Source organism: Callithrix jacchus, chromosome 12 (assembly GCF_049354715.1).
Source record: "Callithrix jacchus isolate 240 chromosome 12, calJac240_pri, whole genome shotgun sequence".
Taxonomy (NCBI): Eukaryota; Metazoa; Chordata; class Mammalia; order Primates; family Cebidae; genus Callithrix; species Callithrix jacchus.
This window is the reverse complement of record NC_133513.1, coordinates 20,249,454-20,263,843: the sequence shown is the minus strand read 5'-3', so window position 1 is coordinate 20,263,843 and position 14,390 is coordinate 20,249,454. Positions and strand designations below refer to the sequence as shown.

Sequence of the window (14,390 nt, the reverse complement as noted above, 5' to 3'; positions counted from 1 at the left end):
TTTAAATTGAACCCACAGCTCCTTATTTTCCTGGGCCTTTACTGCCTCCCATTTAAAAACTTATTAGGTGAATTCAGCCTCTGTGGAAAAATAAACAGGGTTTAAATTCATATTTGTTTAAGATTCTCAGGTTTTCTTTTATGCAAGTAAAGTGATCCAAAGATTTGGAAAGGTACTTCAAATATAATTTTTTCTGCATGACAATAAAACGTCTTAAGACCTTGTACTCTGTCAAGAGGCTGTGGGAGGAGAACCGAAAAAATTACGGGCATTTTCAACTAAGTACAAAATTGTACTAATACATTATACCCACCCATACACCATACATTATTAAGTTAATAATGATCAACTTAAGTCTGTCTTATTTTACCCGTACTCCCTAATCCTCCTTTCTGTGCACATTTAGTAGAAATCCCAAATAGTACATGATTTTATCTATAAATATTTTAGTATATACCTATTAAGAACTATTTAAAAATGTATCATAGCTGGACATGGTGCTATGTCCTTTTAGCTCTAGCTACTCAGAAGGCTGAAGCCAGAGAATGGCTTGAAGCTAGAAGTTTGAGATTAGTCTGGGCAACATAGCAGGACCCTATCGCTACCTTTTATTTTTTTTGAGACAGAGTCTCACTCTTGTTTCCCAGGTTGGAGTGCAATGGCGTGATCTTGACTCACTGAAACTTCCACCTCCTGAGTTCAAGTGAGTCTCTTGCCTCAGCCTCCTAGGTAGCTGGGATTACAGGTGCCCACCACCGCAGCCAGCTAATTTTTTTGTATTTTTAGTAGAGTTGGGGTTTCACCATGTTGGCCAGGTTGGTATTGAACTCCTGACCTCAGGTGATCCACCCACCTCAGCCTCCCAAATTGCTGAGATTACAGGCATGAGCCACCGTGCCTGGCCAAAAAACTTTTAAGCTAGGCATGGTGGCACACACCTCTAGTCCCAGCCACCTGGGAGACTAAGGCGGGAGGATTGCTTGAGCCCAGGAGTTTAAGGCTATAGTGAGCCATAATTAAGCCATTGAACTCCAGCCTGGGCAGCAGAGGAGACCCTGTCTCAAAGGAAAAAAAAAACAAACTAACCACCACAATAATTAATCATACCTTTAAAATGACCTTAATATTGCCGGATAAGTTAGGCAAGAATAAAAGCAGAAGGGGAACAACATTTTGACAGAATTGTCTTCTGAATTTAACAAATTGTAGCTGAATATGTTAACAGCTTTGTTGTGGAGTTAATTGTCTATGTAAAAACAATCATGTAGAAGATAATGTTTACCTGAGACCGGGCATGGTGGCTCACTCCAGTAATCCCAGCACTTTGGGAGGCCGAGCGGGATGGATCATGAGATCAGGACCATCCTGGCCAACATGTTGAAACCCCGTCTCTACTAAAAATACAAAAATTAGCCAGGCGTGGTTGTGGGTGCCTGTAATCCCAGCTACTCGGGAAACTGAGGCAGAGAATTGCTTGACCCCAGGAGGCGGAGGTTGCAGTGAGCCGAGATCATGCTGCACTGTAGCCTGGGAGACAGAGAGAGACTCTGTCCCAAAAACATAAAGTAATAATAATAAAAAGAAAGATACATTGACCTAATTATTCTTCAGTGCTTTTGGCCATCTCAGACCTAATGGTATCAATATAAATGTACATTTATTTGTAGTCTGTATAAGATTTTGGTCTATTTCCCAAAAGAGTCATATATTTTCAGGACCAATTCTGGTCCTGAATTCTCAAAATGAGGAAGTAGTATATTTTCATGTTATTAATTACCACTTCCCTTCTCCACATTCCCCCCATCTCCCCTTGTGGTTCCATTTCTGTCTTCACAGGTCACTTTTCTCTGCAGCAATATCATTCATTTTGAAAGTTTACGAACAAGAACTGCAGAAGCCTTAAACCTGGATGCAGCATTATTTGAACTAATCAAGAGATGTCAGCAGATGTGTTCATTTGCATCACAGTTTAACAGTTCAGTGTCTGAGTTAGAGCTTCGTTTATTACAGAGAGTGGTGAGTCTTGGTGGACGTAAACTTGATTAAGGTTAATGTGATACTATCAAAACCAATTTACTACATTCATTCTGTTTACATTTATTGAGCATATAAGAGATTGTTATGGGGGGGGGACAGTGATGATTAAATTATCCTCTTAGCCCCCTGCCCCCAGAACATATTATATGTTTAAAAATATAAAAAATGAGAAAGTGTAAAGGATCCTCAGAGCTACAACCAGAATATCAAAACATTTAAAAGGGAAGAGAAAGATGATATATAGCAAATGATTTAGATACACTGAAAATAGAGTAGGAGAAGGAGGGCTTATGGAAGATGAATGCTGGAAAGGTTAGTGAAGGCCAAAAATAGCAAGTTGGTAAATTTGACGTTTATATTTTGTCGGAAAGCTTAAAGCTGTACGTTAGAAAGTTCACATTTCTTCTCTCAGAGTTACTTAGAATTTACTTAGAATTTAGGGATCTGGATTGCCAGTCATATTTGTGATTCTGAATGTATTTCTCAGGTCTTAAACTTTTAAGCATTTATACCTCGAATGATTATGCAGAAAAGTAAAAATCTTTATCTATTTTTCATAGATTATTGAGATTACTGTTAAGTAACTCGTGGGTAATTAATTCATGACTTAGCAACGGAGGGTTCTCTTTGTCAGCTTGAGTTACTAATATCTTTTGATGATGATAATGAAGAAAGGACTCATTATTTCAGCTGATACTTGAAGTCAAACAAATGTTTGTTCTATTTAGGACACTGGACTTGAACATCCTATTGGTAGCTCTGAATGGCTTTTGTCAGCACACAAACAATTGACCCAGGATATGTCTACTCAGAGGGCAATTCAGACAGAGAAAGAGCAGCAGATAGAAACGGTCTGTGAAACAATTCAGAATCTGGTTGATAATATAAAGATTGTGCTTACTGGTCATAACCGACAGCTTGGAGATGTCAAACATCTCTTGAAAGCTATGGCTAAGGTAAGACTAATGCTATGAACACACATTCACTGGCCCTCTGTTATAAAATGTACAAGTAGTTTTATTTATAGGAAAAAGAGTGACATTTTGTAAATAACAGTTTATCTCATCACATCTTTCAATTTGTTTTTAACTGAGTTAACTTGTGTTTTCATAAACTGTTTTTTTAAAGCCAGTAGTAGTAGTTTGAATTTCATACACAGAGAAACTGAGGCTTAAATAGATTCCTTTTATTGTGATATAACTTACCATAAAATCAAGATATGAACCTAGTGTAAGCATTCAGATATCCAGCCTTTCTCCTTCTTAGCTATATCAGCCGACCATACAGTTTGCCTGCCAAATGAATGAAATGTTGTCTCTTTTCTTCAGTGTTGAACAGAGTCTAGTTAGTAAGAAAACTAAGCCTCTGGAAAAGGCTATTACTTCATCATTACAAACAGTAAATAATTTAATATTAGAATTTACTTTGAATTTTTATTTGATGGTGGAAACAAAGTTCCTATAAAAATGGAGTTGAACTGGCTGGGCACTGTGGCTCACGCCTGTAATCCCAGCACTTTGGGAGGCCAAGGGGGACGGATCATCCGAGGTCAGGAGTTTGAGACCAGCCCGACCAACATGGAGAAACCCAGTCTCTACTGAAAAATATAAGATTAGCCAGGTGTGGTGGCACCTGCCTGTAATTCCAGCTCAGGAGGCTGAGGCAGGAGAATTGCTGGAACCCAGTAGGTGGAGGTTGCAGTGAGCCGAGATTCCGCCATTGCACTCCAGCCTAGGCAATAAGAGCGAGAACTATAATAAGCAGTTTAAACACACTCATATTTGAAACACTTGTTACTTCTTATTCACCAGGTGACTGTCTCGAGAGTAATTACTGATACTAACACTATTTTTCTTAATCATTAATGTATCTATTCTAGGATGAAGAAGCTGCTCTGTCAGATGGTGAAGATGTTCCCTATGAGAACAGTGTTAGGCAGTTTTTGGGTGAATATAAATCATGGCAAGACAACATTCAAACAGTTCTGTTTACATTAGTCCAGGCTATGGGTCAGGTTCGAAGTCAAGAACATGTTGAAATGCTCCAGGAAATCACTCCCACCTTGAAAGAACTGAAAACACAAAGTCAGAGGTAAGAATGCTTTCTGGTCAAAATTTATAAAATAGAAGCACAAAACTACTGGTGTAGATTTGTCTTTTGATTTAATTTTTCAGGTTTTTTTTTTTTTTTTTTTTTTTGCATTTTTGTAAGTAGTTATCAGGCAAAACATTTCATAAATAAGCCATTTTATTTTGTATTTCAGTATCTATAATAATTTAGTGAGTTTTGCATCACCCTTAGTCACCGATGCAACAAATGAATGTTCGAGTCCAACGTCATCTGCTACTTATCAGCCATCCTTTGCTGCAGGTAGGAGAAGAGTCCTGAGTCTTGATCTGTTAAAAATGTCACACATAAATGCTAAGATGTTTAATTATATATGACTGTCTAATATTAAACCCTTAAGCCCTGTCATTCTGTAATCTTGAACTGAACAGATTTTGGCTTATCCTTAAAAATACTCAGGTGAGCCAGATGTTCAAGATCCTATCTCTTTAAAAATAAATAAATAAACAGGTATTTTTTAAAAAAAGGCCAAGTGAGGTGGCTCACTCCTGTAATCCCAGCACATTGGAAGGCCAAGGCAGGTGGATCACCTAACGTCAGGGATTCATAACCAGCCGGGCCAACATGGTAAAATACAAAAATACAAAAAAAAAAAAAAATTAGCTGGGCATGGTGACAGATGCCCTTTGTCTTGGCTACTTGGGAGGCTGAGGCAGGATAATCACTTGAACCTGGGAGGTAGAGATCGCACTACTGTCCTCCAGCCTGGGTGACAGAGCAAGACTTTGTCTCAAAACAAAATGAAACAATTTATGAGAGAATAAAAATGCCTTGTATTTGAATACTTTTCTTAAAATATATTGTTTTTATTTTATTTAATTTTAATATTATTTTATTTTATTTTATTTTTTGAGATGGAGTTTCGCTCTTTGTTACCCAGGCTGGAGTGCAATGGTGCGATCTCGGCTCACCGCAACCTCTGCCTCCTGGGTTCAGGCAATTCTCCTGCCTCAGCCTCCTGAGTAGCTGCGATTACAGGCATGCGCCACCATGCCCAGCTAATTTTTTGTATTTTTAATAGAGACGTGGTTTCACCACGTTGACCAGGATGATCTCGATCTCTTGACCTCGTGATCCACCCGCCTCGGCCTCCCAAAGTGCTGGGATTACAGGTGTGAGCCACTGCGCCCGGCCCCTATTTTTTTTTTTTTTTGAGACGGAGTCTTTCTCTGTTGCCCAGGCCAGAGTGCAGTGGCACAACTGTGGCTCAACCTCCACCCACTCCCAGGTTCAAGTGAATTTCCTGTTTCGGCCTCCCAAGTAGGTTGGATTACAGGTGCCTGCCACCAGGCCTGACTAAAAAGTTTTTTATGATTTTAAAATATATATCTATAAGGAAATCTTAGGAAAATACTTAGTACAAATGAAAAATTTATAGTTTCATTACAAATAGACGCAAAACCACTCTGCATTTGTTGATTTACTTCTCTGTGCATATGCACATTGGGATGATTATGCAAATGCAATTTTTGTTGCCTTTTTCCCGTTAATTTCTCAGTCATTAAATAACCTTTTAAAAAATGACTTAATGGCCAATTTAATTTTATTTTTTATTTTCTTGTTTTTATTTTATCTTTTTTTTTTTTTGGAAACTGAATCTCACTCTGTCACCCAGGCTGGAGTGTAGTGGTGTGATCTCAGTTCATTGCAACTTCCACCTTCAGGGTTCAGGAGATTTTTTTCTCCTCAGCCTCCCAAGTAGCTGGAATTATAGGCACCTGCCACCACACCTGGCTAATTTTTGCATTTTTATAGAGACATGATTTTGCCATGTTGTCTAGGCTGTTCTCAAAACTCCTGACCTCAAGTGATCTGCCCACCTTGGCCTCCCAAAGTGCTGGGATTACAGTTGTGAGCCGCTGTGCCTGGCTGATATTTATGGTTTTTGATGGCAGAAGCCTAGTAAACATCATTGTACAAATTCATACCCGAATGTCTGACTGTTTTTAGGCTATATTTTTAGGAAGACAATTTCTGTGTCAATGATAAGGATTTATAGTTGATTATTTAATTTGGGGCGTTAATCACTACCGCCAATCCCGTGTGCTCTCCGCTTTGCCCCCTCCATGTTCTGTTTACGTGTAAATTGAGCCACCAACTGTTTCTCTGTAGCAGTCCGGAGTAACACTGGCCAGAAGACTCAGCCTGATGTCATGTCACAGAATGCTAGAAAGCTGATCCAGAAAAATCTTGCTACATCAGCTGATACTCCACCAAGCACTGTTCCAGGAACTGGCAAGAGTGTTGCTTGTAGTCCTAAAAAGGCAGTCAGAGACCCTAAAACTGGGAAAGGTAATTAGTTAGAATAAAGATGCCTTAAATTTTTATATAAAATAATGGTTTGACTTAACGTATGTTTTTGTTGCTTCATAGCGGTGCAAGAGAGAAACTCCTATGCAGTGAGTGTGTGGAAGAGAGTGAAAGCCAAGTTAGAGGGCCGAGATGTTGATCCAAATAGGAGGATGTCAGTTGCTGAACAGGTGACCATGTTTTAGACTTGGGCTACACATTTTAATGCTGCTGGAAAAGTAGAGGTTTATAAAGCTCCCTCTCATCCATTTTCTTAGTGGTTCATCAAGGAACTTAAATGTATTTTCAGGATTCAGAAGATTTTTGAGTAACACAGCTCTGGAGCTATCAAGTAGTCACCATTTTACTCTGACCCTTCCCTATGAGCACTTTCTTTTTCCCCAACCCTGTTTTAGCCAAAATGTAAGTCTGATCCTCCTCTATCAGACTACAGTTAATTTCTATTTAAAGAAGACTGTTGAAGCTTTCAAATGAAATGTGAAGGACGCTTTGGGTTGCAGGTATAGTGTGAGTGGAGCATCCCTAATTAGAAAATCAAATGCTATAAATCTGAAACATTTTGAGTGTTGACATGATGCCATAAGTGGAAAATTCCATGCCTGACCGCTTGATGGATCCCATTAGTGAAAACCTAGTCAGAACCTTGTTTCATGCACAAAATAACTGAAAATGTATAAAATTACCTTCAGGCTATCTGTATAATAAGGTATATATGAAGCATAAGTGGATTCCGTGTGCAGACTCGCATCCCACCCCCAAGTTCCTCATTATATACATGTATATATTTCAAAATCTCAAAGAATTCAAAATCAAAAACTACAGGTCCCAAGCATTTTGGTTAAGGGATACTCACCCTATATTTGTAAAGCATCTTTGTACACTCCCTTTTGCTAATGGGGACAATTGTCTGAAGTCATTGCTCTGAAATTTTTTCATTAGTCTTACTAATATTGAATATATAAATTTGAGAATATCCATCCCCAGCCCCAGCTATTTATTAAAGAAAAATTTTAAGCTACAGAAAAGTTGTAGGAATGCCCATAAACATTTTACCTAGACTTATCAGTTAACATTTTTTCATGTTTCATTGTTCTCTGTGTGTGTGTATACACACGCAGTTTTTCTGAACAATTTGAGGGTCCTTTGCAGACATCTTAACACTTTATGCCTAAATACTTCACCATGGGTTTCTTGAACAAAATACTATAATACTGTAGCTACCGTAAAATTGTCAACTCAGGAAACTTAACATTGATGTAATACTATTATCTAACATTCAATCCACATTCAGATTTCTCCAGTTACCTCAAAGTGTCCTTTATTGCTTATTCCTCCTGTCTGAACTCCCTGTTTCCCCCGTCTCCAACATCTAGTCAAAGATCATTGTGCATTTTTGCATACAGATAGATGGTGCTCCCCTTAAGATGGATGACAACCCAATAAATCCATCGTAAGTCTAAAATGCATTTAATACCCTGATAAACCCATGTTGAAGTTAAAAATGGTCATTTGGACCCATTATGAGTCAGGGACTCTCCATCCTGTCCTACTTCTTGTTCTGCTTTAATACCTAGAACAGTTTCTAAGCCTTTCCCTCTTCCTTTCCCTTGATAGTTTTGGTGTGTCTAGATTAGTTGGTTTGCAGAATGTGCCTCCATTTATATTTGTCTGATATTTTCCTTATAATTCAATTCATTCAACATTGTTTTAGAAGGAATGCAACATCAGTGATGTTTCTTTCTCAGTATTTTATATCAAGAGACACATCAGTTTATGCCATCTTTGATGGTGATAAATTAGGTCATTTGGTCAAGAATGGTATCCTCTTGATGTCTCCATTATAAATGTACATTTTTTTTCTGTGGGATAAAAATTAAGAGACTGAATATCCTGTTCGATAGTTTGCCATCTGTAATTAAATTTTAACATCAGCAAGAAATTTTTTTTTTCTTTTAAACACTCTTACGTTCTTTATAGGACCTAGACTTAAACTTTCCTTGGGCAAGATTTTTGTTTGTTTGTTTTCTTTAAAGAAACTGTTTTGTCAGGTTTGTCAAAACTGTGAAAGATGTTCTGAGTTAGGGATATTTTTACTTCAGAAACATTCTGGTAGGTTAATGCATTGTGTGCTTTTCAAATCTTTATAACTGTCTGTCTTAGCTCTCTGTCTTTTTAAAGGATACTTGGCTATTGTGCTTTTATTCTGATAGTTATTAAATTTTATATGAAAATTAAGGGGCTTTCAGGAGCAGGGTAAGTATATAGAGTCCTTTGCACATAACTTTTGGCATAGATTGTAACTCAGCAGACAATTCAGAAGTTTTAAATGACTTTAAATACTATGCTGCCTATTTTTACAGGTTGACTATGTCATTAAGGAAGCAACTAATCTAGATAACTTGGCTCAGCTGTATGAAGGTTGGACAGCCTGGGTGTGAATGGTGAGACAGTAGACGAGTCTGGTTAAGCGAGTTCAGACATCCACCAGAATCAACTCAGCCTCAGGCATCCAAAGCCACACCACAGTCGGTGGTGATGCAACTGGGGGCTTACTCTGAGGAAACCTAGGAAATCTCGGTGCACTAGGAAGTGAATCCTGCAGGACAGCTGCACTCAGGGATACTCCCAACACCATGGCCTGCAACCCCAGGGTCAAGGGTGAAGGAAAGCAAGCTCACCGCCTGAACACGGAGATTGTCTTTCTGCCACAGAACAGCAGCAAACGTGTCAGGAGGTTAGCTGCAGAAAGAAATCGGGATGCCACGGAGCACAGAGTGATTTGGAATTCCATTCCACCTGACCCTGTGTGTACAATCCAGGAAAAAAACAAATCCCGTTCAGAAACAGAGAAAACTGGGGCCGCGATGAAATCCAGCCAAGGAAGATTTGATGCATTCAGATTCTCTGTTGCTTGGCAACAGTACTGGTTGGGTTGACCAGTAAGTACAAACAGGCTAAAGGCTATGCGATACGAATTTCAGAAATGGACTGAAAATGGAGAGCTATGAAACAGATACACTACAGTGGAAGAACTTATTCTGAAATGAAGGGAAAAAAACCACCCCATCATTCCCTGCTCCTCCCCACCACTTACCCGTTCCCTCTTTACCTAATCTAGAGTAGATTAGCCATCTTTCAAATTCACTTTTATTTCAATCCTTATATTTCATATACTTCCGTCTTGATACTGTTAACAACTTCTGATAACATGGAAACTTCAAGGATTGTTTAAAGGTCTGACGATCACACACAAAATGTAATTCTGGTTATTTAAGTCATTTGTGATTCTATCATGTACAGTTTCCATAATCGTCACTGTGCATTAAAAAGTAATGAATCTAACAGACATTTGATTTAATGTACACTCCCTTTTGCTTAGGTGTGCATTTTTTTTGGAGGTCATTCAAATTTTCTCTCTTATATGGTAGCTGTAGTTTCTTTCATAGAAAGTAGCTAATCCAGTGTAATCTTTTACCTTTTTAAAAACCAGGATAGAGTATCTATTAGAGTTTTACATTGTTGATGGTAGATTAACAATAAAGTGATGTTCTGGTGGAGGTAGACTGAAATTTTTTTTAATTCATTTTTTTCATTTGATACTTTTAATTTACCAAGTGTAAATTAAAAGTTCTTTAGTTTACTTGGCATTTTAGTACATGTACGTGAAACATCAGCAAAAATGAGATCCACCAACATCTTTTATTAGTCTGTGAAGTGCTTTACGTTTTGTACAATTTTAATAGCTTGCTAATCAGTAATACATTATAGTGAATTCATGATCAAGGTTTCCTTAAATTTAGCATTGCATTTCATTACTGTGTAAGCTAAATTGTTGATCCAAAATAAAAATCCGGACTAGAATAGGGTTCTTAAAATCACGTATCAACACAAAATAGAATTAAAATCTTAATTGACTACATTTTCCCTGCATTTTAGAGATTAGGACAGTGGTCACTTTCTAGTTGCCAGTCTTCACAGACAAAAGGTATTAAGGAAAAAGTTCCACATAGCTCTGGGCCTTTTCTGTATTCTGATTGCCACTTTAATCTGTAATCTTTACCCATGAAAGAATATGTTTCAGTATCCCTGCTTTCTTAATACTTTAACAAGTATTGTAGGCAGGGTGGATTTTTTGAAATGCTCATGTGTCCAGGAGCAAGTTAAGGAACCTAGCGCATCAAATTTTGTTTTCTTCATTCATTTGGAACCCTTATTTTCACAATCAAAACAACCTAGCTGGAATAATAATGCCATATTGTATTTTGCATGCTGCTTTATTTCCTAGAGGCTCTGGGAGCAAATTACATTTATTACATTACCTCTGCTTTCAGCAACATTCTTTGTTGTCATCATAAGGAAAAACTTTTATCGTAGTGATAAAACCAGTTCACACTAGTTTATCACTGTAGATAGTATTCAGAAATTGCTTCTTCTTTGGTAAAGAAGATAAATGAAATAGGTGAATTTTATTGCCTGTGTTTTCAGGCTTCAGAGGTACCTGGCACCTTACCCAAGCAAAAACAAAAAACAGCTTTACTTCAAAAGCATGTGCCTCTGGTAAATTATCCATCACTTTAGTTTTACAGTGGTCCCTCCAAGAATAATGTGGCATACACAGTGGGTTTGGTTGTAAGGCAGATTTAATAGATGACTTCAAAAGCCTGCTCTTTACTGCACTCTGGACAAGACCCTGGTCTGTATAGTTTGGCTTCCTCTGTTAAGTCATTCTACAAGGTGACTTGCCATTTGAACTTTTATAAGAGACCTCAGCAGTTAGACCGAGAAAAGTTAGAGTGCTGTAGTTATGAAGTCATACATTTTTGATAACACAAAATACCTGGGAAAACCAGGGATCGTCTCCTATCTCTCTCTCTCAACATCTCCCCCTTTCCCTCCATTCCTCTGTCCCCTCTCCATCCCCCCCACTTTCTCTAAGATTCAGAGGGTACAGAATAACCTACAATTAACCTCTTCAAAGTACCCTTGGAAATTGAAGTTCAATCTTAAGCTTTTTGTTGTCTTTTATTTACTAGAATTGCCTAATTTTTAGTTGATTTCTCTACAGAGCTGTGGGGGCTTAGCTTGTTTAGTTATTTCTCTTTTACTGTTGCTTTGGTGTGTCTTGAAGTTTCTGATTATTTTTGGTCATTGAGTTCTTAGTGTAGTTTGCTAGATTATTAAGATTATTTTGTGTCTGACACTTCTGATGAGTTGTTTTTGAGATCTGTTGAGATTTCCATGTGAGAATGATAATCAGGCTCTTGATCTGCTTCCCTAAATTGCTTCTTTTAGAGCCCAAACCCCAGATTCAGGGTGAGGGTTTGTAATACAAAGAAAAACTTCCATCACTTCTGCCCTTAACCCTTGCCTCTATTACCTAAGCTTAGTAAGTAGTTTTCTTAATATTGTCCAATGTTTGGTGTTATCTGCATTGTTTTTTGTTTTGTTTTTTAATTGTGGTTGTTCTGACGTGTGAAATTTAAGGAAAGAGCCATTTTTTAAAATGCCGAGCAGGGCAATGCAAGTACAGCCAAATATTAGACTTGATGTGCAATCTTAGGTCCTTTTTAATCTGGGGTATTATAGGCAGTACTTTAAATTGAGAAGTCTTCCTGGCCTATTTTCCTCCACATTTTTGTAATTAACTCTGGGGGCTTACTTGTTTTGGCAGTACTAAAATCAAAGGAGCTGGTTCTTCTTTTCTCTCAATTATTTTCATATGAAAGCACCTACGGATTAGCCTGTTAGTCCTATTCAGTCAGAGACATCAAATACCAGTGAATGCTTTACTATTAGCACATTTAAGCATCTTTGTTTTACATAGAGTATGAAAACCAGTGTTTCATTTTATATCTTGTTGAGCTTGTAAAATGCCAGCAGTTTAAAACTAGGACTTCACTCCTCTCCTTAAACCAAGGAGGTAGAATTACTAATACAAGTGTTAAAGAAGGTAGATTTTCTTTTCAGTATTTGGGTAGTATTAGAAAGATTTCTCCCACATGGAAGAGCTAGTGAGTGTCCCAAATTTTTCAAAACGTTGGGGAGGGGGAAATTCACTGTATTATGAAACCCTAAGGGTTTGTTGCACTTCCTGCTTTTTATTTAGGTCTGGATAAAAATATCACCATCCTTATTTACAGAAGGACAAAACTGACTCTTAACGAGAAAAGCTTTATTAAGTTCAAGGGCTGCAAAACATGAACCACTTAGGGTCTTTTGCTTTTCCATGGGAATTTGACTGGACTTAGTAGAAAAAGTTTTCGTTGTGCCAATGTAAAAGTGTCATACAATTAAGTAGATTTTTGAAGATGGTAAACTTAAAAGAATTCTATGTTGTTCTGAAATGCAGACTTTTGGAATGTTTTTATTTGAAAACAGGCTAATAGTTTTTTTCTTTTCTTGACAGTCAAGGTTTCAGCTCCTCTTTAAAGTTGTGTCATTTTCTGGTTTAAATTTCCCTTATATTTCCACCTGTAATGTCAGTGGCAACAACATTATACTTCACTTACTTGTTAATTTACTTTTACCCTTATTCTAAGAGCAAGTTGAGTTGAACTGAATCTTCCTTGTCCTAGTAACATTGTATAAATAGTGGCTTCTCTGTACAAAAGGTTGTAATGCCTCCTGATGGATATAATTTTGTGACTGTATTTAAAAGTTGAATAAATCACACCAGCTTCCTGAAAATGTTCATAATGCATCTTTTGGAAAACAAAAATACATGCCTACTTTGTGCATATTTGCATTAACATGGCAAAGATTGTATGAAATACCTGTTTTTCAGAAAATAAAGATTCAGTCGCAGAAGATACAGCATTTAAGTTCTGAATTTATTGGTCAAAGTAGATTCTAGAAAACTTGGAACCTTTTGGAACCTGGGTAGCTTTAAAAAAACAAACAAGAAAACAGTCTCCCTGTGTTGCCCAGGCCGATCTTGAACTCCTGGGCTCAAGTTATCCTCCATCTTTGGTTTCCCAAAGTGCTGGGATTACAGTCCTGAGCCAAGCCAAGCCTAGCCATTTTTTTCTGAATAGCATTAATACCTCAAAAAAAAAAAAAAACCCCACAAAAAACCCCTAAATTCTCAGAAAAGTAATTATTTTACTCTCAAACTTCTGTTGTATTTTTGAACAGTGGAAATTTTACTTCAATGATAAAATTCTGCTTTAAGGTCCAATTTATAAAGCTTAATTTTGGCAATATTTAAAAACAGAATTCCCATAGTTCAATAGTGACAGATGCATTCCTTGTGTGAAACCTCTGAAAGAAAATAGAAAATGTCCAGCAGGCTTTGTATCTTGAAGATTGCATTTGGTGCTGCTTGATGATGTTAGGATTTATGTTAACTGCTTAGTCATCTGGCACATTTCAAAAGATCACATCCTGTCTCAGTAGGAAAAAAAAAAGCTCTAAAGAAAGCTACCTTAAGGGTGGGTGTTTTTAATCATTAGACCAATAGGAAATTTAGTGAGAGATCATTTGAAAATAGGTATGGGAACACATTATTTGTTAAGTAACAAAAATAAATACTAAGTGAAGAAACTGCTGCTTGAGTTGGTTCTGTTTTTTCACCTACTCTATTCCACATGCTGGTATTAACAAGTCTTAAGTAGTACGTGGAAAACTTGGGTGAAAACGAGAAGCGTACTCTGCAGCAAAAGCTGGTTTCCCAAAGTAGAAATGTCAGTTTGTTTTTTTTTTGTTTGAGACAGAGTCTTGTTTCATAGCCAGGCAGGCACCAGGCTGGAGTGCAGTGGTACGATCTCGGCTCACTGCAACCTCCCCCTCCCGGGTTCAAGCAGTTCTCCTGTTTCAGCCTCCAGAGTAGTTGGGACTACAGGCACGCGCCACCACACATAGCTAATGAAATGTCAGCTTTAAACCTAATAACCCATAGTCTCTCTTTTGGAAGTGGC

General features: G+C 37.6%; 1 protein-coding gene across 3 annotated transcripts in view; it reads left to right on the top strand.

The window, feature by feature from the left end:
* The window catches only part of SMG1 (SMG1 nonsense mediated mRNA decay associated PI3K related kinase), a 113,712-nt gene extending 100,429 nt beyond the window's left edge, over positions 1-13,283 (top strand). For 2 of the 3 annotated variants that reach the window (XM_002755938.7, XM_078344781.1), the window contains 7 exons: positions 1,837-2,016; positions 2,766-2,993; positions 3,917-4,128; positions 4,301-4,407; positions 6,277-6,456; positions 6,538-6,644; positions 8,835-13,283. In XM_002755938.7, coding sequence (XP_002755984.1) covers positions 1,837-2,016; positions 2,766-2,993; positions 3,917-4,128; positions 4,301-4,407; positions 6,277-6,456; positions 6,538-6,644; positions 8,835-8,912 — 1,092 coding nt within the window. In that variant the 3' untranslated portion in view covers positions 8,913-13,283. The remainder of the gene's footprint in view (positions 1-1,836; positions 2,017-2,765; positions 2,994-3,916; positions 4,129-4,300; positions 4,408-6,276; positions 6,457-6,537; positions 6,645-8,834) is intronic. The other variant, XM_078344780.1, reaches the window with a different exon arrangement.
* The last annotated feature ends 1,107 nt before the right edge of the window (positions 13,284-14,390 follow it).